Below are 26,680 nucleotides of genomic sequence, written 5' to 3'. Positions count from 1 at the left end.
GTGAGTTTGGTAACAATTTGTTAAAATGTATCTGGATACTGTAGTTATTTAAAGGAGCGCGATATAATGAAGACTGCTTAACTTAGCCTAGAGACCTTGTTTAAAGCCATGAAGTTTCCTGGTGAATCTTGGACCAAATTCTCTCTCTTCAACCCAATCCATTTCACAAGAATAAATGGCAACCTATTTGTATGCTGTCCTGAGTTTCTTAGAAATGGCAGAATTGTAACTACATATATATAGCCAGTTCATATTACTGGATATATTATTTTTGTGGTAGAACCAGTTCAAGTTTCAACACTTACAGGAGATCCCTGGGGAAATGGAAACATAAAATATAAATCATTCCACAATTCCAGTTCTGTATTTTTAAGAAGTGCTCTCACAAACAGACAACTGCCTTCAAAGTGTAACTACCTTCATTTTACATCAGGAGTTGCAAAGAAACAGCAAGACACTCATTGTTCATACAGAACAATGGAAATGTTATGGAAATGTTAAAGCTTTCACTTTCATATAATCCCAAAATTCACATTAGCCGCTGTAAACACTTCTCTTAATTTCAACTTGTATATGAAATGTTTCATTTCTAAAATCACATCAGTCAATATGGGAGAATACTTCACTGGCATTATGGAAGCACTCTTGAGTACATGACTGCAAAGTGATGACAAAATTACAATCTTAATTACCGTGTGAGAATGTAGCGGAAAATACTGCAATAATCCTATTTCCTAATAGCAACTTCTCTCTCCAATCTCGTTGTTATTTAAAACAAAGAACAAACAAAAACAGAAGCAGCAAGAAGAATCACTGCTCTGACCAAATGTAGGTTTGTACATTTGTATCAATACTTACCTGCATAAATTACCATCACCCTTTCCATCAGTTTCACTATCAACGCACCCAGCAGCAACTCCACTTTAAATAAAGTTACTCCACTATTGGCCCAAGCCTATTCAACTTTGTAGCACTGATGCAGCCATGCCACAGGGCATCCTGCAGTGGGGGCAGCAGTCATGGAGTCCTCCTCAAGGTAAGGGAATGTTTGTTTCTTTTCCTTGTGGCTGCAATGGTGTTGGAAAGTTGGATAGGATTGGGCCGTATGTTACCAAATCACGATGACCTGAAGTTCAAACTTAAATATCCTGTAATAGAAGTTATTCTATGACAACAGGAAAGCACTTTCACTCCACCTTTAAATCCCTACACCTCAGAGAAGTATCTGCTTCCCCATTTCTCCAGTATAGTTCAGTCCTGCTGGTAAAATGTGCCATCCACAATATACTTTAAATGGGATTGCTTCTTTCCTATGGGACATGCATGGTGGGTGTCCTGCCCAAACCCATTAGCTTCAATTATTGGAATCCAATTGTACAGTATTTGCACTTCACAATTTATACATTCATTCTCCTTTTATTTAGTTACAGAGTTTTAGGATAAAATGAAAGGGTGCAGCTTGGTACATTACATAAATTAGGTTAATGATCATCACCATCTGTTTGTAGTTCAGTAATGCTGCTCACATTCTGGGTGCTGCATTCCCTAAAGTGAACGTGTGCTCAATGCAGTGGCAGGAACTGAAAGCTGAAGATGCTACAGAGAAAGAGATGGAGATAGCAACCATGCCCTTAGTTCATTTTACTGTCCACATATGAACCGCACCATCACCACAATGCAAAGATTGCTTGTGACAACCCTAGCATTTGTACCAAGGCTTTTGTGGCTTGTTGCAGAATAAAGAATTAATGCTACAAGAATGTGGAAAATTCAGTAAGTTGGAAATAGAACATATTACAGATTATGTATAGACTGCGCTTGCTATCCAGTGAAAAATGTAGTTTCAAATTGACATCTGAACACAATCTCTGAAACCAGACGCACTCTAAGATTTCCGACAAAATCCAAGACCTTGGAACCAAACTAGATTCCCACATTCTGAGATAATCCATTTCTTCCATTTACTAACTGCAATGCCTAAAGGGTTCTGTTGAAAATCAGCCTCTTAGTAGAATAACTGTGGTAGTTCCACATACATATTTTTGTAATAATTCACAGAGTAGGAAAGAAAGAACTAGAGACCCTTGTCTTCATGTCTAGTTCCATCTCTTCTTTGTTAAAAAATTAGCTACCTACCTAAACATGCCGACAGAACTGTCATCAGCAGTTCTTTCTACTGAGGTAAGCTTCACAAATTGCCCTAAGTGAAGGATTAACAGCATAGAAACAGGCTGATACAAACTCTTCTCTTTGCCTTAAGGTGTTTTGTGGTACCAAACTTTAATTAGTACCTCCTTTGAAAAGTTACAATAGAAAATATTGGAGCTACACTAAATTTTCACCCTCAAACATCTGAGGGTGTAAAACACCCACTTGAGGTAAAATGACAGTGAAATAATCCTCCTTCCAAATTTTGTTCGCATTGGTCATCTGAGCAACTCATTGATGTTGATTTTTGGAGATCAACCACCCTGAGAACCAGGGTGGTGTAGTGGTTTGGAAGGTAGACTCAGACCTGGAAGATCCAGGTTCATATCCCCCCTCAGCCATGAAGCACCCTGGGTGACCTTGGACTAGTCACCTTCAGCCTCACAGGGTTGTTGTGAGGAAAAAAGGAGGGGAGCAGCCATGTACACCGTCCTGAGCTCTTTGGAGTAAGGGCGGTATAAAAATGTGATAAATAAATTTTTTGAAAATGAACTGGGTTTCTTTTTCTTCACTACATAATTCCAGTCAATCAGGAATCTCGTACTTGAACTTGATGGCATCATATCGCCAATCAGATTTGATTTTGTTGTAATATCAATGAGAGAAAAAGAATCACACCACCTGTACTCTGAAGTACAGATTCACTCTAATCATGACAGAATGCACACTGAAATGCACATCCAAGCATACATTGAAGACAATGAGATGTAGTTCAAGGCACATTTTAATGCACATCCAAATGCATGTTCCAGCAGACTGATACATATTCATCCAGACTGAAACTCTCCATTTTGCCACACTGTGATAATTTTAATGCCACAGTATGGCAAAATATGAGACTGCCATACCAGCTGCCCAGGGGTATTTCACCCCACAAAACACTTTTTATGTTCTTTCAAGCATCCAAAATAGACCATGAAAATGCCCCCCCCCCCGCCCCATTCAGCTCAGCTGTTAAAATAATTTATATAAGCTTGCCAGCTTTGGGGGGAAAAAACATCTTTGTTGCCATCTTGAAAGGATAGATAACTTCCCCAAACATTGACAAAAAGTGATTTCTTTATCAGTATTTATGAATAAAAAATATCTGAGCTAATTTATTTTGGATCTTCAGCAGCACATCCCCTTGGGATTTTTCCAGATCATCTACCTATTAACAAAGAGAAGCTAACACCCATCATAAAACTTCCAGAGGCACATTAGCTGCTTATTCTCCCCCTGGCAATTTCACCCTCAGAAGTGGAACAAAAACACTGCCAGTTGCCATCTCCGCTGAGAAAGCACTGAGAGATAATTTCACCATGGGAAAGTTGCTGATTTGGAAGCTTCCAAGGTGACACAGGCCTTGCTTTTGCAATCCAGTGGCTCTTTTGAAACCCGGAGGTCTAAAAGAAAATACTGATTTAAAAAAACAACAGCCTCTCCCTTTGAGCCAGTCACCCTCTCCTTTTCTCAGCTCTTGTTTCCCAACAGCACACAAAAAGTCCAAAAAGCTAGCAATTCCAATATATCCAACATTGTGAAATAATATACATATACTATAAATCCGGACTAAGAAGCATACACACACCCCTGAGCACTACTGCAAATGCTTCCTTCTTGCCAGACAGCACCTATAATACCACATGATCACACACTTCAGATATGCACCTGTCATACACAACACAAGAGAAAACTTAGCAGCTATACTGAATTAAATATTAAACAAATAATAAAAGCAGTCCACTAGATACAACAGAGGGTATCCTAATTTTGAGTACAAACAATATGAACAGAACATTTTGACAAATGCCACTTAAAATTTCCACTTATTTTTCAATACAATGATGGACACACGGACACACACACACACACACACACACACACACACACACACACACACACACACAGAGAGAGAGGGGTAACCATCACATTTTACACGTGAATTTGGAGTGCAAAATCAGGGTTCCCACTATTCAAGCTAGCATCACCACTCAGTTCAGAGCAGCTCCTACAAGTGCCTTCACAAAAGCTTCTGCTCTGATTGGAGCAGGTGAGGACAATGCCTTCAGGTGCAAAAAAACAACATCACACACAACAACAAAAAACCCACTGTCATTTTCTTCTCCTCTAGCAAACTCTGGATCTAAGCTGAGCATAGGGTAGCCATAAACCTTACCGTAAGCCCAATGCTATCTCCCCGTGTACACTCTGAATGTTGCCCTTGAGGGGCAATGCTAAATAGGCAAGAAGGAATGAAGTGGGTGGCACATCTTCCCACTAGCTCTAACCACTCCACTTTGTCCCATCAGCCACTAGTCAGAAGGCTGCAGAGGTGGAGGGACTGCTCGACACATATGCCTGTGGAGGGGGAAGAGTATATATCCATGAGTCTTTTGGTTTGCGTGTAAGTCCTGGGGGCTTGGGCAAGTATCATGTATGTATGTGCAAGGCCTATGTTTTTGTGTGTCAGTGAATGAATTTGTATGCACACTAGACAGAACAAGTTGAAAGAGGAACAAATCTCCTTTCCTCTCTCCTTCCTCGCCCAGTTTTTTCCAAAGGGTCCCACTTGTAAATTCCCCCTCAGCCATGAAGCTTCCTGGGTGACCTTGGGCCAGTCACTTTCTCTCAGTCTCACCTACCTCACAGGGTTGTCGTGAGGACAAAAGGAGGGGAGCAGCTGTGTATACCACCATGAGCTCTTTGGAGGAAGGGCGGTATAAAAATGTAAAAAATAAATAAATAAATATCTCTCCTGTAGCAAGTATGAGCTGTTTTTTTTGCCCATAGGTAAAACTTTGAGGTAGGTCACTAGAGGTAGGTTAGATTAGAGCCTACTGAAAACCACCTTGCAGCAATCACAGGTTGATAGTGGCATAGAAGTAGAGAGTGAGCAAATTTTGTCTCAGAAACAGTAATTTGAAGGAAAAACAAAGTTAACAAACATGACTTTAAGCTGTGATTTTACACAGAGGGATTTTGGGGAGGGCACTATACATTTTGATTTCTGAATTAAGGCCCAAATTTGACCTGGGCCAGTGCTGGCATTGACCTCCACTGCTGGTTGTCACAAACGTGCTATAAGCTAGGTAACAGCTCTGAGCGGTGGTGGGGGCAGGGGGAAGAACCAGGACAGGAGGGGAGTGAGACCAGAGAGGCTTGCTCCACCAGATCCTGAACTCCATGTTAGGCTGGTAGGCCCAACACAGAGTCTCTCAAGTCTGTGCGGCAAAATAACAGGTACAGACTTGAGAAGCCCCATTGTGGAGCTTGGGGCTTCCCCCAAGGAGACCTCTGGTGGCTACCATGGGACCGCAGGATGCAGCAGTAGCAGTAGCTGCTTTGGTACTGCTGCACCCAGTGGCAGCGATGCCTTCAGAACTGGGCTGCCCCAAAACACCCATCTCTGTAGGCTATAATGGAACAGGAGGTCTGGCTCAGTTGGTAGAGCTGCCGCCTTGTATGCCTGAAGATCTGAGGCTGCCAGTTCGAAACAACAGGAAGTACCTGAGAACTGACGACACGCTGATATACTGATGAGCTGACCCTCAGTGGCAGAGAGGAGTTGCCGTCAAGTGGAACGTGGGAAGTGAAGGGCCAGAGAGAGGCCAGACCGGGAAGGAATCAAGCTGGAACGAGGAGTTCTATGAAAGGCTAGAACTATTCAATTGTAAAAACCCCTACGGGGGTTTAGAACAGCCTGCCTATGTAAACCGCCTTGGATTAAAGTCTGAGGAGAAATCTAAGGACCAAAGAAAGGCGGTATATAAATACCTGTATAAATAAATATAAACAATGCTAGTCAGAGTCCACTGAAAGAGGAGGAAAACTAGGATTCCTTGAAGCAATAGATATACTTTGAAAAGCCATAACAAGATCAGGCCAGTTTTACCTAAAGTATCAGAAATCACCTTTAGAAATCCAAAATCTGCCACACATTATACATATTTTCATAAAGCTACCTCCAATATGATCCACAATGTGTGCATAAATAAGTCAGGCAAGTCTTCCAGTTACCCGAATCTATTCATTAAAGTCAAAAGATCTATTTCGTGTCTTTAGGTATTGCTTTTTCCCAGAACTAGATTCTGACTGCTTTGCTCAGAGCCCTTTTCATAATTACTTTTTTTATTTTTTCCTATTTTAAGCTAAGTTAAATGGAAGCTAAGCTTTTACTGAAGAGTAGCAGTGAATGGGGTTAGCCTGGCAATGATCTGTATAAAGGGGCCACAGCTGGGACTGCCAGAAGCAAAATGTGGTCAGTGAACTCTATGATACTAAACAGTGACCTGCAGCTGAATTCTTTAGCCCCGATTACAACAGGAGTATATTTGCTTCTGCAAACAAAAGGATGTTTCCAAAGCACATTAGTCTGGGAAAGTGTTTTCATTACAGCAGATGGAAAAGACACTTGCCATTTGAAAACTGCATCACATCACAAGCCATATTATATTATTATTATTATTATTAACAGTATTTATATACCACTTTTCAACTAAAAGTTCACAAAGCGGTTTACAGAGAAAAATCAAATAACTAAATGGCTCCCTGTCCCAAGGGCTCACAATCTAAAAAAATGCAAATGAATAGCAGCAGACAGCCACTGCTAATATAGCTAAGATGGGATAATTAATAAACACAGAAGAGCAAAACATCTTTCTCCACTGCAATTGCTAAACAGAACATTACTTTAGGTTCAGGGTTCCACTAATCAAGAGACAGGGAGCCTGGTAATGTCTTGTTTATTCAACACAACTTGGATACCGAGGCCCCGCCTGTATTAAGTTTATAAATATAGTTTAACCAGTATGACTGATGCCTTAGATTTGGATTTTTGTCTTAGACACCAATACACCTTGGATTGTCTAAGGCAGGGGTCGGCAACCTTAAACACTCAAAGAGCCATTTGGACCCATTTTCCGGAGGAAAAAAAACCTCAGGAGCCACAAAACCCTTTTGACATCTAAAATGAAGATAATACTGCATATATAGTTTTTTTTTACCTTTATGCTCTTATACGTCCCATTTTTATAATGTAGCCCCCTCTTGTATCTTTTAGTTAGTTTGTCATACATTCTTGTCCTGTGTTTTCAGACGCCTGGTCCTCTATGGTGTTTTGCCTGATTCCAAGGCCATTCTCTGCCTGGAGAATTATGCCCACTTTAAGCAAATTAGCTCCCCTTCTTTCCCCCAACAAATGACCCTGGTTCTGCCCTGTAGTCCTGCTGGACCCCACCTCCAGGATAGCTTGCCTGTTCAACCTGCAGAGGTCCTCTCTCCTGCCAGCAGCCTCCCACCACTACAGCAGCCCCTTGGTTCTCAGCAGGTCTTGGGCACAGCAGCCACACTTCAAACTCCAGTGTCTCCAGCAGTTAGTCACAAAGTCAGTCAGAGTATCCAGGGCAGAGTCCAAAGTCAATAAACCAAGTCACATTCCAAGATCAGATTCCAAAGTAAGTCAGTCAAATCAGTCAGAGTATCCAAGTCAAAGTCAATAAGCCAAGTCAGTCTCCTCTCCTACCTCCACTCCTTCTACAACCCACACCCCCTTCCTCAGGTGCCCCTTATATCCCTGAGGGCCCTATTGCCTTCAAGTGGCTGCAGCTGTGCAGCACACTCTGCTGGATGCCCAGGCCTTACCCTTAAAGGGGCCACTGCTGACACCACATCTACCTCCTCACCAGATCTTCCAGGATTCCAATACATATGGCGGTTATGACATCTGCTTATCTTACATGGATACTAAAGAACTCCCCCCACCTTCCAGAGGCACCCTGCTGGAAGGAAAAAAGGACACAGACTCCAGAGGTGGGGAAGAGAAGAAGGGGGGGCAGCCACAGGCCAGCTTCTGCCCTGCCTGCCTGCCCTCCCTCCCTCCCTCCCTCCCTCAGGTTGCAACCCTCTCCACACTATCCTGGGAGTAAGCCCCATTGGCTACAATGGGACTTCTGAGCAGACAAGTTGGTTGGAGCTCTCAGGTTGCATCCTCTCCACACTTTCCTGGGAAGAAGCCTCACTGACTACTTGTGAGTAGACCTGCATAGGAGGGGGCTGAGGCTGCAGCCCTCCACACCTTCCTGGGAGGAAGCCTCACTGACTACAGCGGGCTTACTTGTGAGTAGACCTGCACAGGAGGAGGCTGAGGCTACAGCCCTCCACACCTTCCTGGGAGTAGCCCAGGGACTACATCAGGGCTTACTCTCGAACAGACCTGCACGGGCTCCCACTCACCTGTCCTTGCACTTGGCCTTGAGCAGGCTCCAAGGCTGCCATCCCAGACACCCTTTCCTGGGAGTAAGCTTCATCCATTGTAATGGGGCTTAAAACTGAGTAGACACACAGGATGTCTCCTCTGCTGTGGAGGAAAAGCCTCTCCTTGCACTGAGTGGGGACCTACTCAAGGAAAGGCGGGCTGCAAGGGCTTGCAATGGCTGAGGAGGAGGGTGGCTCAGGATTGGCTGGTGGCCAGCCAGTGAAGGGCCCTGAACCACTCCAACAGAAAAAGCCAGGAGCCTGCTGGATGCTGATTGGCTGAGCCTGCTGGAGAGTTGGGGAAGGGAAAAACAGGGAGCTTAAGCCTGCAGATCGGGCAAAATTGAAAAGGGAAACCAATGCGGGGCAGGTGGGGGTGAAGGGAGAGGAGGGCAGTGAGCTCAGGGGGCGGAGGGAAGCAGCCTGCCCTCACAACACAGGTGCCTCCTGTTAACCCCTTTGCCACTTTCACCGGGAAGAGCCGCAGCAGACAGCTGAAAGAGCCACATGCGGCTCTAGAGCCGCAGGTTGCCGACTCCAGGTCTAAGGAGTCACAGAGCAGAAGCATTTACCTAAGATGAAGTTAAACCTTAAACAGAATGAATTTGCAGCTAGCCAGACCCTATGGATTTGCCATGCTAAAGTATGAGTGAGATGTAAAGTAGTGACACATTCTCCATGTTGATTGTGAAATTATTTTAAAATGTAGCATCACAGCAAGGTAACAGCCTAAGCAGGAATTGAACTTTATTATGTGAAGGTTTGTGGGTATTAAGAAATTTAATCATTGCATTACCATTATCTCTTTTCACAGTCTGGTAAATTCTACATGAGGGAATTTATTTGAAGAAAAAGTGATATTTACCACACATAAAGGTATATTACCAGTGTACAAAGCATCATTTTTATCAGTGGGGTTTGCACCTATTTTATTAAGGAACAGCCAGTTGTCAGTTCTAAGAACTGGTGTAGTTAGTGGATAAGAGTTTGAGCTGCAAATCAGGACTCCAGTTTGAATCTAACCTCTGCTGTGAACACACTAGGTGGGTTTTGACCAGCCACTTTCAGCCTCAGTTCTCCAACTGCAATATGGAGACAATACCTATCTTACAGTGTTGTTGTAAGGACAACAGTGAGGTAATACACTTGAAATGCTTGTGCTCAAAGTGCTATAGTTTGAGCACTATACTGTACAAAATATGGGAAGGCAATACTTTTATGAAAAGCAGTGGTTCCCAAACTTCTCAGAGGTTTGGGGGAATGGCAGTGGGGAGAACGCAGTAACATGATCCCCAGGATCATGCCACTGCCAGTGGCAGAGGGGAGGTTTACAACTTATCTCCCCTGTGCCAATCTCCAGGAGTGCAAGGAACCCCAAATGGCTCTGCAGGGCTTCCCAAGCTTTAGAAATGTTAAAAGTACTGTTTGGAAACCATTTCTGGTTTTACAACTGAAAATTGGAAGAGGTTTCTGACGGCTTTTTAAAACATTTCTAAGGCTTGGGGACCCTGCTGAGATGTCTGTAGGGCTCCTTGCACCCCCTGGAGGCTGGCATAGGGGAAGGTAAGTTGAAACCCGTCCTCTGTCCATAGCAGCCGTGCTCGTACTACTGCCTTCCCCTCCTCCCTACCCCTTAAAGAGCTAGTAACAAGTGCTCAGGAACCATGAGTTTGGGAACCACAGGCATAAAGCACTGGTACTTGATGCTAATGGCATGCAGACCAATAATTTGGAAAGTCTTTCAATGCCTATAGCAAGGTGCACCAAATGCTGCAGCAGACCAAACGACACACCAACTTGTTTCATTATAGCTGAAGTGCCATTACATAGCATGCAAAAATGGAGGTAGCTGTGTTGGTCCAGTAGAACAGTAAAAAGCCAGAAGCCACAATAACTTTTATTAGGACCAGCCAAGACAGCAAAAAGTTTTACACAGCCAGAGCTTGAGCTCTCCAGAACTCTTCATCATAATGAATGCTAAGCTTGCAAAAAAGGATGGGGGAGAAGTTGGGCATGGTGTCATAGCTCCAAAGTTTCCACCACTGTCTCATATACAGACATATATAGCACAGACTCACAGAACTGGAGGGTAACAGTCTTCAAAAACTCCCCTCAAAAGGCAGAATCCTCCAGCTACACAATCCAGACCATAACATGCTACATGCAGAAAGCAGATGCACAACAGAAAAGATATTGGCACAGTAAGTTACCCCATGATGACCAAGATAGCTGAACATATATCCACAAAAGTCACTTTATAAGGTGCCTGTAAACATTCAGTACCACTTAGAAGGTTGGGAGAAAGAGGAAATTAGATACCTCCTGCAGTAGAATTCTCTGAGGAAGAGCTTGCAGTAGCTTAAAATGCACTGGACACTTAGAAAAGAAATTGTATTAAATAAATTCTGTGCACATAGCAAATGGCTCTAGATGACTAACAGCGCAGTTCTGCTCAGCACCCAGAGTAGCAGTGGCGCCAAAATGGCTGCCACTGCCTCCTGTATGTGCTGGGGCAGCCACCGGCATCTCCTTGAGGAAGTGGACATTTGTCCCCTTCCCCCGGGTAAGAGGTGCAAGCCCGGCAATGGGGCTACTCAAGTCTGTGCTGGCTATTTTGCCAGTGCAGAGTTGAGAGTCCCTGCGTTGAACTGGAATGTCAGACCGGAAGACTATCGGACCAAGAGTCCCCATGTCGGACCAGAAGACCAGATGTGGGGTTCAGGATCTGGCAGAGCAGAGCTCTGCCGGTCCTGCCTTCCTCCCTCCCTGCACCCCGCCCTCTACTCACTCCAGAATGCCTTCCCCCCTTCCCCAACAAACCTCTCCGTCACCCAGAGCTCTTCCCTTGCTCAGGATGGCGTGTGGCGGGCTTCCAGCTGACACTGGGCTCAGTGTGGACTTCTGCTGAGCCAGCACCAGTGCTGACCCAGTGCTGAGTGTCATGGGCATACCTTATAGCGCTCAGTGCCGGCACAGGGCCAGTGCTAGGAGCTCAGGATTGAGTTCTAAAGCAATTCAGCCAAGACAGGTTTCAGGGGATGATTTTATGTTTCCTGAGATAGTTCTTTAGATCAGGCAACAGGGATTTATATGAAGCCTCCATTGCTTGCAAACTACCAAGCTGAGACTGCCCAATAGCCATGTACGGTATTGTGGTCTGCTAGATGCTTGCTCCTCATTTTTGCAGTCCCAGGCAGGCAACAAAACCAGGAGATTTACTGAGTCCCTTGCAGGCACCATATATAGCTTATATAGGCAACATTTGGCTTGGTAGGTCACAACTTGTGCAGGTCTGATTTACAGCATTCACTGAAACACACACCAATTTTTGGGCTACCACTAGTTGATTTAAGATAGTTTGTAATATGAAATATCTTTCAAGTCTAAACAATGCACAGATGCTCCTGAAGACTTCAATGGGTTTCTCTTGCTTCACTGAACTGTGAACGTGACTTATCTGCAATAATGCAAGAGTCTCACAAAAGCAACTATTTTTGTTGAAGCAACTGAACCAGCTTAATTCATCCTGCCAGACCAATGCAATGCTATAAATAAACCATAGTAACTACAGGTGAAAGCAGGTGAAGCTTCCCTGACAGCAAAATATACATATAGAGTTGCATTTTATCCAGAAGATTGGTAGTTTGGTTTAGCACAGTATATTGTACTTGAACAGCCCACCATTAAACAGAATGAGGGTCATAAGCAGTAAACACGTGCAACAATAATTTAAGAGGTAAAATAAAAAGGTAAAAATTTTTTTAAAGCATCAAGCTATTCAACAGATTCTGCAGAACTAAAAGGAGCCTGCTAGTCTGCTGTAATCAAACCATGGCATGCAAAACTAAAGGACACCCAATTAATGTTCATAATTAAAGGACAAACTGGAAATTAAAAGACACTCGTCTTTTACACTATGTATTACACTACATACATACAGGCAAGTCCATTCCTTTAAAAAAAAAGATTGATAAGTAGGTCACCCAAGGCCAATCCTGCAGACTGGCAAAAAACATAGTTAGGGATAATCACAGCACAAGTTAACTGGGACTAATTTCCTAACTGTTCAGTAAAGTTGACAGTAGATCAAAAATAGTGTTATCAAAAGGCACGTGTGTTAACTCTGCTGGTTTAAAAAAAAAGGCTAACAGAAATCACACCCAAATTCTAGGAATTCACAGGGATGAAATCATGAGGCACAGTATCTGACAAAAAATATCACAAGGACATTATTTTTAAATGTTTCATTAGGCTAATGCTGCTATGATTGGCAGACAGTATTAGGTTTAAGAGTCCTGACATAAGCATCCCTGACTTTTTCCTACTCACTGGAAAGAAAAAGATCTCCTAACCCAAAACAATATTAAAAACCAGAAGACAAGCATGAAGTAGAAATAAGGTTAACAATCAGAAGCATGTTTTATATATGCAGCGCATACACTTGGAAGTTAATTTTATCCATGAAGAAATTACCTGCAATTTCTTAGCCACTAAGCTGTAGAACGAAAGGGAAATGCTTTATAACTGTTGCACGGGAACAGAAACAAACAACGCAAGTTCAGGAGGCAACAATTTAAGTGGTACAAAAGGGAAAAAAACCTCTTGAAGTTACAAGCAACAATGAAGAGGTACAGTATTCTTAAATTACTGTACATGAAAATTGAAAATAGATGCATATATGTATATTTTAGATGTATATTTTAGAATATACATGCATAGTGAAATAAGTAGTGCATACAAAACTATGAACAAAGACATGGGTATTGTGTTTCAACTCATGCGGCCATATATTGGTTTCTCATTTTTCCTTTAGCATTCATTGCTGGCTTTAATGAACAAACGAATGCAATTTGATGAAAGTCTAGCAATAAAGAACAAGACAATCCAAGTTGTCTGGATTGAGAAAAATACTTTGATGTGACTTGACAAATACAGACATAAAAGTCTGATGGACAGAGGAGGTGGGAAGGTAGCGTTAAGGGAGGTCATTTGACACTTCTATTCACTGCTAACGCAGGATTAGATTTTTTTTTCTCTTTGCCAAATCACACAAACTTTGCTCTTCACAATCACACACACTTTCACATCAGAAATTCAGTAAGGCCAACAAGGCAAGATTTTTTCAATTATGCTCCACTTGTTCCTAAATATAGGACACACCTTGCTGCATTTCCTAGCCCTGCAAATCGAGACTTCCCTGGTTCAAACCTCACTTCAATCATCAACTCACTGAGGGCCCAATAATGTTTTTTTATAAGGCAGTCTGGTCAGATGTGGTACTTCTGCCCCATCATGCTTTCATCATATAAGTTTTATCTAATGTAAATAAGTAAGTAAATACTGTGTAAATAGGTTTTCTGTTTTCAACTGAGATCAAATAAGACTTCTCGGTTTTTTCCCCCCACCATTGACATTCTAGTTTCTCTCCAGAACATAGTGCTGCTGTTCTTATGGTACTATAGACATCATTCACACTTAGCTACCAGCTAATACACACTGAATGATTTACAGCAAACAATAAATAAAAACCTTGTCTCAATTACACTTGCATAATGAAACACAATATGACATAATGGATCTTCAGAATATTTCTTTGCTTGCTATATGGGGCTTAATGCTAGTGAGTGTGATTTGTAATGGAGTTTTTAATCGATTAAAGGCTAAAAGCCAGAGGCTTCTCAGAAGAGATAGATGAAAAGCAGTTTGGAGATGAGTAAAAATGGCTTACCAATTAATTAGCAATTATTACAAAAAAAAGACAATATCTATGTAGGTTAATTGTATACATTAAAAATGCATTTTCCTAAGCGGAAAGAAAGTCTCTGTTTCCATGCAGTTCAATCCTATGCATGTTTACTCAGAAGCAAGTCCAAGTGAGTCTATGGGGTTTACTCTGTAAGAGTATATCAAGTGTACCCTTAATGTTTTAGTTTTTTCAAGGGTTACCAACATTATTATTTACTGATATAGGGCTACATTTTCTAGCCCAATCCTATTCTCCCCCCCCCCCCCCGCTGATGCAGTGACACCAAAATGGCTACCAGTGCAACCTACGGAGCTGGGGGCAGTTGCATAGGGAACAATTGGGGGAATAGGGGTAGCCTCTGGCAGCATGGAGAGGTCTATTTGGGCTTGTGCTAGTAAATTCGCTAGTGCAGGTTCATGTGGACCTACACCACAGGATCAAAGTTCAGAAATTGAGCTAGGATTTGATGGCTGCCGCTGAGCCCATCTCCTTCCCAGACCTGATCTGGCCACCCCACATCGCTGCCTCCGTTCTGGAAAAAGTTGCTTCAAAAGGTGATCATGTTCATCATGTTTTTCCAGTCTAGCAAACCACCAAAACGCACAAATAAAGTTACACTTGGGACTTCATAGATGTGAGATACAGCATCCCCTTTCTCCTTAGAAAATGTGTACCCCAGAGTCAGGGTTTATAACAACAACAAGGTATTTATATATCGCCTTTCTGGTCATCAGATTACTCCTCTGACTTTATTCTACGTGGTTTACATTGACAGGTGTTTCTAAATCCCTCAAGGGGATTTTTACAATCATAGAGGTTCTGTCTTTCAAGAACCAACAACATTTCAGAATGGATCATCCTGGTTTGGTCTTAATTCAGGCCTCCAGTTCTCCCATGCAGGCTGACAAGCAGCTCCATCTCTCACATGGAGGGCAGCCAAGACATTTCTTGCTCACACCAAGAGCAGGTGGAATCACTCTGCTGGGCTTGTCAGCTGCTTCAAGGTCTCGCCATTCTCAGTTTTTCAGGGAGCTGCCAGTGTCCTCGAACTGGCGACCTTCTGATGTTATCTTTGGGCTAACGGAGGCTCTACCCTCTAGACCAGACCTCCTGCCCTATAAAAGGTTTCTTTGTTTTAGGCATATCTTGTATGGGTTCCTGCAAATGGCACAAAATCCAAATTGTACTGAAATCATCCCTACTGAGTCCACAACACACTGAACAGTAACTGGCACACTGGTATTTCAGAGCCACATTCACAGTTTTCTACTTCTGAATAGTGAAAAGAAAAATGTATATGCTTCTTTTTGTTGTGTCAGGTCTAAAAGTGGGGGAGGACAGGTCTTCCGAAGTGGCTGAAAAATCTACAACATAACTAATTAGGTTCCAACTTCTAACACAATAGTTGGTGTACTAAGGTCTATTATCAAGTTTATAGCTAAAGGCCGCAGACTATACAACCCTACATTCCATTTAATTACAGCCCATGGCTTTTGCAGCAGTGGTGTATTTCAAAGGGTTTAACCACTCATTTATTTCAATACCGTACATAAAATAAGGCAGCTCACTGTCATACAGATTCACCAATTAAAAGTGAGCATTTTCTGATCTTTGGGTCTCTGCAAGGAGAACAGCGAGGGAAAAAGAAGCCTTTTTCACAGTAAAAACACAGAAGCTTCATTTAATAAAGAAAATGCTTTCAGGCACCTGTGACTCTGGTTTGTGCATTAGGTCTTTGATGTTCCTATACTAAGGGTAGTGAATTATTTAACTATTTGAGGAGAAGGGAATTTGTGAGGTGCCCCTTCAGCACTCTGCTCATAATTGCCTCTCTTTTCCTCATGGTGCCAAAAAGATCACTTGAGTTGGGCCAACACAACATTTTAAACTTTTTCTGACTTAGGAAACGAGCCACAGCTCAATGGCAGAGTGTATGCTTTGTATGCAAAAGGTCCCTGGTTCCATCCTTGGCATATCCATGTAGGGCTGGGAAAAAGACTTCTGTCTGAAACCCTGGAGAGCAGCTGCCATTACTGTCAGTAGGCAATACGAGCCTAGATCAACCATAGTCTGGTTCTGTACAAGGAACCTTCATATGACACTTTCATCCCAATCACCCACCAGCCTATGTGATGCAGTGTCGCCAACAAAATGTACATTGTATCTTATGGTGAGGATGACCAGACAGCCCAGGAGAGATAAATAAAAATATTTTTACTTACTTCCCCATAAGCCACCTGGTCACCAATGGGTGTCCTCAAACCAACAGCAGCTATTTAGCAAATTTAGTCTGAGGAGAGTCGGGGGTGCACTGGGCTGGAAAAAGGGAGATGGATCTTGGTGTGCATGACTGTCCTCAAGATCTATCCCTCTCCCGGCCCTGCTTCCCCCATGAAGCATCACCACTGTATGTGCTCCAGCATCACCTGGGTGAGGTGCTGGAACGTGTGTGGGGCCTCTAGTCATTTGCTCCAGCAGTCCTGCAGCGCACAATAGCGGCATGCCTTTTCCGGCACTGCATAGGATCTTATGGCAGTAGATCTTGCAATCTTCTGCTGTAAGTTAGATTCCCCCTTGGGTTGCTGTGAAGCAACATCTTCTGGCATTTGGCAATGATGTCATACATCAATGCCAACTTCTGGTTCAGCCAAGCTCTGAAATGCATGGAGCTCAGTTTTGAACTGCACGACCGTGCAGCTTACTGGAAACATTGGCTATAAGTCCCCAGTAAGATTAGGGCACCAGACTACTGAGGCAGACTACTCAACTATCTCCAAAACGATGACTCTGTTGAAATTTTATGATGACAGTTTGCAAAGAAATTGCTTCTGGAGATGCATCACACAGATGAAAGGACACAAAAGAAGAAGGATCTTTTCATATCATATGCCGCATGTGAAATCTGGGAGCCTCCTGCCCTCTCAATTAGTATCGTTTTCAACACTTCCCCCTTCTCACTGCAAGCCACTGTGACCCCTCCAACCACTCATGAGGGATGAACTCTAGGAGTTAGCACAGAAGGGCTGCAACAGTAAAAGGGAAATGAGGGGAAATCAGGGATGGACATCCTTGCGTGAGTGGGTGTACTTTAATTCATGCAACAGCACTTTTGGATCCAAGTAAGTGATTTAAAAACTTTAACAAATAAATACAAATCCCAACCCACAACAGGCCTGCGCATTGCTGAAGGGTGTTGAGATGCTACTATAACCTTCATGAATGGAAAGGAAACATTTTATAGTCCACATTAAAATCTCTGTGTCTCATGCTTTCTTGAGACATGCTTCCTCTTGAAGTGCCCCTTTGCAAGGAGGGCTTTTACATTAGCTTGCTGCAACTTGGTTTAAAACATGTTGCCTTCTAAAGACCTACCTGGCAGGTTTAGAAATGCCCTGAAGAAAGAACGAGTCTGTAACTGTGGCCTTAGAGAGGTAGACTCTCTTTTACACATTGTTTTGCACTGTGTTAGCAATCAAGTGCCCAGAGACCAGTACCTTCTCCCATTGTTAAGAACTAAAAAAGGTCTTCCTGAGAATGTTTGCCTACAATTTTCGTTGGTGGGGGATTCTGAACTCGTGACCCTTCCAGTTGTGAAATTTTATACCTGAGTAACTTGAAGCGGGCTAATCTGTTGGTCCTAAGCAACCTGGAGTTACCTCGCAAGTAAATTGTTGTGTTTTAACCTTTATCTTTATTTCTCTTTTGTAAACATATATTTATATATTGAATTGTTTAGAGATATTATCTGTTAATTTTTATGCCTAATAAAGGTTTGATTGATTGACATGCTTCCTGGGGTGTATGTGACATCTTCTCTAGAGTCTGTGTTTCCAATGCATAACCTCTTGTTTCTTCTTGTCTCCATGGGCCTTTTACACTCCTGTTTTTAAGAAGCTGGGCTCCAGAAAGTATCAGTGATTCATACAAGTCACATATCAACACAAGCGTATGTAACAATTCAGGGAGGAGACACAAGGTGGCTGGCTCGTTCTCACAACCATCTCAGTCTGTAGAAGCTACAAGGTGAAAAAGGTACAGGCCAACTTACAGATAGTACATCAGCCTGCAGAGAGGAAGTCTTCAGAATCCATTGACAGGTTGGGAGGCAGCAGATTCAATGTTTGTAAAGCCACAAAATGGAATACCAAAGCTGAATAATATTTATGCTGGTGGATGTGCACAGTTGTTTCACTATGCTGAGTGCCTGCACAGCCTAGTTGTTTCCTGTAGACCAACATGCTTGTGAAAATATGCATTTAAGACTACATGCATTTAAAATTGTTTGGGAGTTAAGAATAACTCTGGTATGTTTAAGTGAGAGCCTAAATCTAATTAAGCTTTGTAATGCTACCATAGATAACTTTCAATCATTATTCTCATAGTTGACAATAATTCTGCTGGTACAGTGACTGTCTTTAGCAATTTCCAAATCCACTGTGCTGGACTAATACAGTAAATAATAAACCCAAAGACATTAATTGCCCCAATCATGCTTATTTTACTTCCTCATATACAGAGTGCAGCATGGTTAAGAGTTCTGGCTTCACATTTCTGGGTGCCAAACACCTCAGTAATCCAATCTAATGTTTTTTTCTAACTCAGGAGCACAAGCAGCAGCTTTCTTACACAAACACTGGTGCAACTGTACAAAAGTGGAAGAGCACATCCAAACTATAAAAAACAGAAATTAGTTGTCACATTTTGCCACTGTGGCCCTGATTAAAGACAACTTCTAAACGTTGTTGCTAAATTTAAAAAAGCACAGATGGTATAAATCTTGAAAGTTTCTGAGAAATTATACAAATTTGCACGAGACAAACAGCCATCTTGCAGGCCTTTTTCCATCGGCAGTGACTGTACAGCTATTAACAGTGTTGCACTTGATATTAACTGTGATATTAACAGTGTTGCACTTCAGAAGGTGGAAGGAGTGAAGTCAAGGTCATACAAGCTCAGTCATGTAGGATGAAAATACTATAATGCCTCTTGTGCCTGCTCCCTAAAGCAATCACTGGATGAAAGGAACATTTAATATCCCCCCCTTACTCAGGTGCTGTCTCCTACAGCACTTTTGTGCCTAGCACACTAATAGAATATCTTAGAGCAAAAGAAAAGGGGGAACTGCAATAACAGTTACAGAAATCCAGAATGCCACATTCCTGAAATTCCAGTGCACTTAGGTTTGGTTGGCAGCAAACCACACAGAAACATCCAAATTCTTTATTTCCGTATCTGACCTTGCATAAAGGTATCCCAGTTCTAAAAATGTGATATGCAAGTACGTATGTCCTGATTATTTCAATATAACTTGGAAGGCTCCACATTTTACAGGGCAAACACAACTTGAGTTACACCACTGTTTCCTACACCTCACTGTAGAAAATGTACAAAGATGTTTACAGAACTGAAGATGATACCCACATGTTACATGAAAAACCTCAGTGTAAGATTGATGAGCGCATGGGCTTTGCCACATAATGTATAAAATCACCTTATCCACATATTATGGCCATGATTCAGTGCTCAATCCAAAGAATGGTCTGAAAGTGCTTCTCCTGCACTGTCTTCCCAAGAGTTAACAGGTATAACTCTGGCCAATACTTATATGAGAAAACACTTGGAAACTCTGGCATTTTTTCCTATGCACACGGGAATGTACCATGTGAGTAAACCCATGCATGGCAAATTTTCATTTGGAAAATTTGGAAGAGGAAGTCATTGCATGCAGGAAATGTTGAGATCCTAGCCAATGTGTTTAGGATCACAGTGTTAAGCCACTGACTTTAATGGAATGCATGCCCTCATAATATACTACAGCCTAGATATATTCGGGATCAAGATGTCAACATTGCAACAAATTCTATAGGCACTAGATAAATTCATCATAATGTAATCCTGGGTAAAACTGCTTTTAAGTGAGATCAATATTGTAATCCCTAATCATCATTTATTTTTAGAACCCATATGAATGACAGGATTCATATGGAAAGTCAATAATTTTATCAGTCTATGTCTTCCAAGACCTTGAAACTATCTTAAAGGTAGTCATATCTGTTTGCCATGGAATTCAGTGGCATGTCACTTTGTGAAATCAACACAATAACAAGACGTGGAAAGTCTATGCTTATAATTAAACTGTAACTATTAATGACCAGTTGCATGAACTGATGGCCCAGTGCAACACTTAAGGACTAATAACCCCAACAGCCATTCACTCCTTCAAACATTCTGTGACTATCATAAATTAAAAAAAAAACAAGAAGAGGAGGGAAAGTGTCCAGAAACATTTTCCCTATTTTAAAACATTTTTTCTTGCTTACAGGACCACCTATGGAGAAAGTGGGTGGGCAATGTTGCAGTTATCTGGAAAAATAAATCATTGCAAATATTTTCTTTCAGTAAAAATAAGAAAAAGAATTACATCATAAGGGAATATGCTTACTGTCCACCCCCATACTGAAAGCTGAATGGCTACTTACCCAATCAAGAATAAAACAAACATCAAACAGCATGACATTACTACTAAAATACCTTCAACACTAGCAGTCTCGCACTGAATGTTCATTTCTTGGGGGAAAAAAATCCACACAGAAATAACAGATGTCTTTATTCTATCTACTGCATATACAATTTCCTCAGTAGTTTGACTTTTCCTTATAACTGAAATGTATGACCTAACAGTCATTAGACTGAACACATCTATATAAACTTAAGTTCACCTGAGGTAAGCTTCCTGTGCAGTTCAGGAATGTTAATTATAACTTATTGGGTAAGGGGGCTTTAGAAATTATGCAGCAAAGTTAGTTCTCCATCTAAAGAGTAATGTCTCATACTCGAAGCAGTAACATAAGGCAATACACTCCACATGCATAATATATACTTCTTTGGATATGGATTGCCTTTTTATGTCTTGCTTACAGACTTGCAACAGAAAACACTCATCAGAAAAATGCTTTTTCTATCATCAGAACCGACTTTGTAAATGAAGTAAGAAGCATGCTGAAGATGTACTGAAGAGGTAGTCTCCCCCCCCCCCAAAAAAAAGCTAGAATAAAAAAAAACATTATCTACACATCAGCAGATCCCTAGTCATTCACATTCACATCAGGAGATCTAAGTACACTATTCAAACTCAAGTGCCTTCAAACTCCAAGTAGTAAAGAGAGGTCACATGTATTTTACAGAAGACAGATACTTATGCAGCCATTCACAAAAAGACCTTCAATGAGCCTTCAGGCTGGCTGATTAGTTGGTAAACTCCTCTGAAAGGGTCAGTTTGTACAAAACTGGTATTTCCACTTTGGTAACTGCTCAGGCATGTCATATACCTGCATTCAAAGAATAAAACTCTTTCAGAGCTTAGACTGAAATCATTGTGACTGCTGGAGACCAGATCACCAGGAGGTTTAGGAGTCAACTGCAGCAACAGCTCCTGCTAAAATGGTTGCCTCAAACACAATATATTGCACAGCACCAAAAACAGTCCCCATCATGCTGGGAATTGACAGTGTGCAACTGAAATCACATTACTTCAAACTGGACCAAGACACATGCCTCATTTCAACAAAACCAAAAGGAACACTTTTTGCTAAAATCGCCTCTCCTAAGAGTATCTGATACTTGAAATTACATCCTCATCACACTATGTTGGATTGAGCTGTATCCAAAAATTTATGAGATGAGACCATCTTCAATAGCAGGAATATGGACATTTAAATAATTCCAAACATAACAAAACATGCACCCACAAAACAATTTTGCCTCACTTTCCCAAAGAAAGAGGCCAGTGCTCTCCAGTCACTTATTAATCCTACCACACTGAGCAACATACACACAAAGTTGGTGCCTCAAACAAAAATCAGGGAGGTCACAAGTGCATTCTTTGGAAGAGGGGGGAGAAGAGGGGAGGAAAACATAATGAAAATGTACCTTTCCTCCCAGTTTCCTTGAGAATCTCAAAATTAAGAATCAGGACAGTGGCTGTCCCAAGTGGTGGTCGTAAAACTTGGAAAGTTCTCAAGTCTACATTAGGGTAGACTCATGCTTGAAAGACTTGGGCATGCAAGGTAGATGCATGCCCAAGTTGATCTACACTCCAAGAAAGAGTGGCTGCCTGCCTGAGGTGGACCCACAACATGCATTATTTCTGCTTTGATCGGTTTCCTTAAGGTGACTAGGGCAGCAATCCTATCCACACTTACCTGGGACTAAGCCCCATTGACTATAAGGGGACTTACTTCTGAGTAAGACATGCATACGATTGGGCTCTAAGGCTACAATCCTATCCATGCTTTCCTGGGAGTAAGCCCTACTGAACACAGTGGGACTTACTTCTGAGTAGACATGCCTAGGATTGGGCTCCAAGGCTACAATCCTATCCACACTTACCTGGGAGTAAGCCCCATTTATTAGGTGACTATTAAGCCCCATTAACTATATGGAGACATGCCTAGGATTGGGCTCCAAGGCCACAATCCTATCCACACTTTCTTGGCAGTAAGCCCTACTGCACACAATGGGACTTACTTCTAAGTAGACATGCATAGGATTGGGCTCAAAGGCTTACAATCCTATCCACACTTTCCTGGGAGTAAGCCACATTGACTATAAGAGGACTTATAGTAGACATGCCTAGGATTGGGCTCCAAGGCTACAATCCTATTCACACTTACTTGGGAGTAAGCCCTACTGAACATAATGGGACTTACTTCCGAGTTGACATGCTTAGGATTGTGCTCCAGAGCAGCTGGAGAAGGAAAAGGAGGGTCATGTAGCCAGGCAGGGATGGGGGAAAGAAGGGGGAGTGATGGGGGGGGTCGTTTTGTTACCTGTGTGGGGGAAACCATAGCAGGCGAAATGACAGTGGGAGAACTGGTGCCTCTGTGCCCATTGGCTTCGGGGACGAGGAGAGGCAGGGGGTCGTGTTTCACGGAGACCACCACCACGGCGGAGGCGGCGTCGAGGGGCTTGGCGGGCCTGAGGCAGAGTCTCTTGGGGGGCGAGGAGGGCCCGCGGGGGTCCGCGTACACGGCCTCATAGAGCGGGCGCTTGGCGGGCGCCTCTACCTTGACGTCCTTGGGGAGGGCGCAGGTGCTGGGGGGCGAGGGGCGCGCCCGGCCATTGAGGGCGCAGCAGCCCCCCGGGGGGCCGCCGGGGGGCAGCCTGGAGCCGATGCCGGCGATGCTGTTGAGCGTGGCGACGGAGACGGCGCCGATGCAGTGGTTGGTGTAGGTCTTGGAGAGCTTGGCCGCCTTGGAGAGCATCTGCATGCGGGTGCCCAGCAGGTTCTTGCCGATGGCCTTGTTCTCGTACCAGGTGGCGTCCCCCTCGCCGCAGTGGTCGCGGGGCCGCTGGAAGAAGGCTCTGCAGAGCGGGTTGCGCTTGGCCAGGTACTTGACGAAGCTGGCGTAGGGGCAGAACTCGGTGCCCGTCTCGTACATGCGCGGCAGGCTCTCCTCGTCCGCGCCGTCGGGGCGCTTCTTGCCCCAGGAGGAGGACCCGGAGCGGGACTTGTGGTAGGGCCCCAGAGCCTTGAAGTAGACGAAGCGCCGGCCGTCCTCGTCCACGGCCAGCCCGAAGGAGTCCTCGCCCAGCTCGCGCTGGTTCTCCCGCCCCCTCGTGCAGAAGTACATGCAGGTCTCGAACCAGACCTTGTTGAGCAGCCCGAAGGGGCTGTGCGCGCTGAACACGCTGCAGGTGTAGAGCCTGCGCAGGTCCGCCCGGGTGATGGCCTGCTTCTGCACCACCGGCCCGGCCCCCTGCTCCTCCAGCTTGCGGATCACCGCCGCCAGGGTCAGGTTGGCCGCCCGCAGCTCCGGGTCCTTGGTGAGGTCCAGCGTGCGGCAGTAGGGGGGCTCGTTCAGGTAGCGGTTCAGGGAGCTGCGGATGCTGATCAGCGACGACTTGGAGTACAGCTGCCCGCTCTTGGAGCGCGCCTCGGCGTAGAAGGAGCGCAGCACCCGGCACAGCGCCCCCTTGTCCATGGTCTCGAAGTCCGGGCTCTGCGCCTTCTCGCTCAAGTACTCGCGGAAGATGCGCACCGCGTAGCGCGTGGCCAGGCGCGTGTTCTCGCTCAACCGCGAACGCTCCGGGCGCTGCAGGAGCAGCTCCGCCTCCGGGTCCGAGTCCTCGGTGGGGTGGGAGGGCAAGGGCAAGGGGGCGGGGGGCCCCCCGAGGGCGCTCGCGGGCACCGTGGGGGCGCTGCCACCCGCGGATGCCCCGACGACGCCTCCTCCTCCTCCGCTGCCGCCGCCTCCACCGCCCCTGGCTCCTCCAAGGCGGCCCCGGACAGCAGCAGAGTCCAGCAGCGCCCCGGCGCCCTGGTCCATACGGATGATATGGCCCGGCTCCTCCTGGGCATCCCACTCCAGCCCCATCATCTCCTCTTCCTCCTCTTCCTCCTCCTCCTCGTCCAGCAGCAGGACCCCCCCATGGGCGCCTTCCTCCTCCTCCCCCGTTATCTGCACCTCCTGGATCTCATCCTCGTCCTCCCCGTCCTCTTCCTCCCCGGCGCTGCAGTAGTGCAAGGGCCGGTGGGGGCCGCCCCTGCCCCCCGCATTGTTCTCTCCGCCGCCGCCACCTGCGCCTCCTCCGCCGCCGCCTCCTCCTCCTGCGCCGCCCGCGGTGCTCCAGTCTCCGCCGCTGCCAGGCATTCTCGCCATATTGCCGTCTCCCTGCCAGTCCTCGGGCAGGGCGCATGCGCTATATTGGACCGCAGCGCTGGAGAGCTTTTGTGTTTAATGACCTTCAGCTACCGGGAGGCAAAGCTGGGCTCTTAAAGGGGCCGCGCGCTCCCACTGGTTGGGGCTGCTGTGCGGGGAATGGATGGGGTGGTGGGGAAGCAGCAGCAGGAGCAGGGGATGGGGGGGAGGAGCAGGGGATGGGGTGGTGGGGGAGCAGCAGCAGAAAGAAGGAAAGGGAGGGGGAGGAGAGGCTAGAAGACACCACCAAACAGGCACAGCAGCTCCAAAGACTTCCCACCCCAGGCTATGACCACACACAGAAGGCTAATGCAATGCAAAGGGTTACTTTGGGTGTGTGTGTATATATGACACTCTCTCTCTCTCTCTCTCTCTCTATATATATATATATATACACACACACACACACACAAACACAGACAGACACATACACTATGTATCCATCCACAAACACTATTTGTCATAGATAGATAGATATAATCTGTGTGTGTGTATGTAAATATATATATATATATAGAGAGAGAGAGAGAGACTCTATAGAAACATACACTAACTACACACACACACACTTTATTGGTCATATATACATATGACTCTCGCTCCTCTAGACACACTCTCTCTCACTCTCTCTAACTACACACACACACTTTATTGGTCTGACTCTCTCTCTCTCTCTCCACACACACACACGCACTCTCCCTCTCTAACTACACACACACACACTTTATTGGCCCGTGCATGCACCCTTGAGAAGGGGGGAGGCTGAACCTGACTTACCCAGAGTCAGTGCGGTGCCAGCTGCCGTCTGCTAAGTGATGCCCGAAGAGCAGCCCAGCAGCCCCCGCTCATTGCTCATTGCTTAAGGGAGAAAGGGAAGGGAGGCTGTGCCCCCCCTTGCTGGCAGTGGCGGTGGAGGGGGGGCACTGGAGTGGCTGGAGGGAGAGCCGCAGCAGCAGCCGCTGCCACACAACTGCGGCAGGTGAGCTCCTTCCTCCGCTTCCCTCCCGCACACAAGGCAGCTCCTCCCCGCCGATCTCTGGCAGCCGGGCGCGGGAACGCGGCCCCGGAGGAGCCCCCAGCCTCCTTCAGCAGCGGGCTCTGGAGTTGGACTCCGGCGGCCGCGGCAGCAGCAGAGAAACTTGTAGGATCGTCAGCACTTGAGAGCGCCTCACCCCTCCCTCGCCAGCCTCCTGCTCCCCGGCCATCCCACCCACCGCCCGCCCGCCCGCCCCCCCAAAAGCCGGCACCGAAACGCCACCCCGGCTGCATACCAGGCGCGTCGATCGCCCTCCTCGGCGGCTTCACGGCGCAGGCATCGAGCCGTCCCTCCAGCCTGGGCTGCAGCCGGAGAGGACGAGTCCCCCGAGGAAGGCAGCTGGCCGGGGCGCCCTGCAGAGCGCGGGGGGACCGGAGCCTCCGAGTGTGTGCAAGAGCAGGACGCCCGCTGGTTTCCTGCCTGGCGCTAGTAAGCTGGAGGAAGGCGGCAGCGAGGAGCGGAGGAAGCCGCCAGGGCTAGTAAAACCCACGCAGTCCGCAGCCAGGAGGCAAATCGGGAGCTATTCCCAGCCTGCGGGGACAGGCAGCTGCAACACACGCACACACACACACACTCTTGCACAAGGCACAGCCCCAGCCCTGCAGAGCAGAGGCGTCCACATTTCCCTCTCCCCCTCTTACTCACTGGCGTACACAGCCACTACTACGCCGCCCCGCCACCCCACTCCCTCCAAGCGCTCCACGCAGACCCATCTCAAAGAGGCATCATCTCCCTGGGGCGCGACGGGACTCGGCA

The 26,680-nt window shown here is 45.3% G+C and overlaps 1 protein-coding gene across 3 annotated transcripts in view; it reads right to left on the bottom strand.

Moving 5' to 3' along the window:
- KCTD1 (potassium channel tetramerization domain containing 1) overlaps positions 1 to 26,200 on the bottom strand; it is a 60,589-nt gene extending 34,389 nt beyond the window's left edge. Inside the window, exon 1 of one of the 3 annotated variants that reach the window (XM_066626046.1) lies at positions 26,160 to 26,200. Coding sequence is in view for 1 of the 3 variants with exons in the window: in XM_066626043.1 (XP_066482140.1) it covers positions 23,017 to 24,849 (1,833 nt within the window). In the remaining 2 variants the exon portion in view is untranslated. Of the gene's footprint in view, positions 1 to 23,016; positions 24,850 to 25,665; positions 25,805 to 26,159 lie in introns of those variants that run through there. The other 2 variants (XM_066626044.1, XM_066626043.1) reach the window with 2 other exon arrangements.
- Positions 26,201 to 26,680: the final 480 nt, after the last annotated feature.

Source organism: Tiliqua scincoides, chromosome 4, assembly GCF_035046505.1.
Source record: "Tiliqua scincoides isolate rTilSci1 chromosome 4, rTilSci1.hap2, whole genome shotgun sequence".
Lineage (NCBI taxonomy): Eukaryota > Metazoa > Chordata > Lepidosauria > Squamata > Scincidae > Tiliqua > Tiliqua scincoides.
This window is presented reverse-complemented; position numbering and strand designations above follow the sequence as displayed.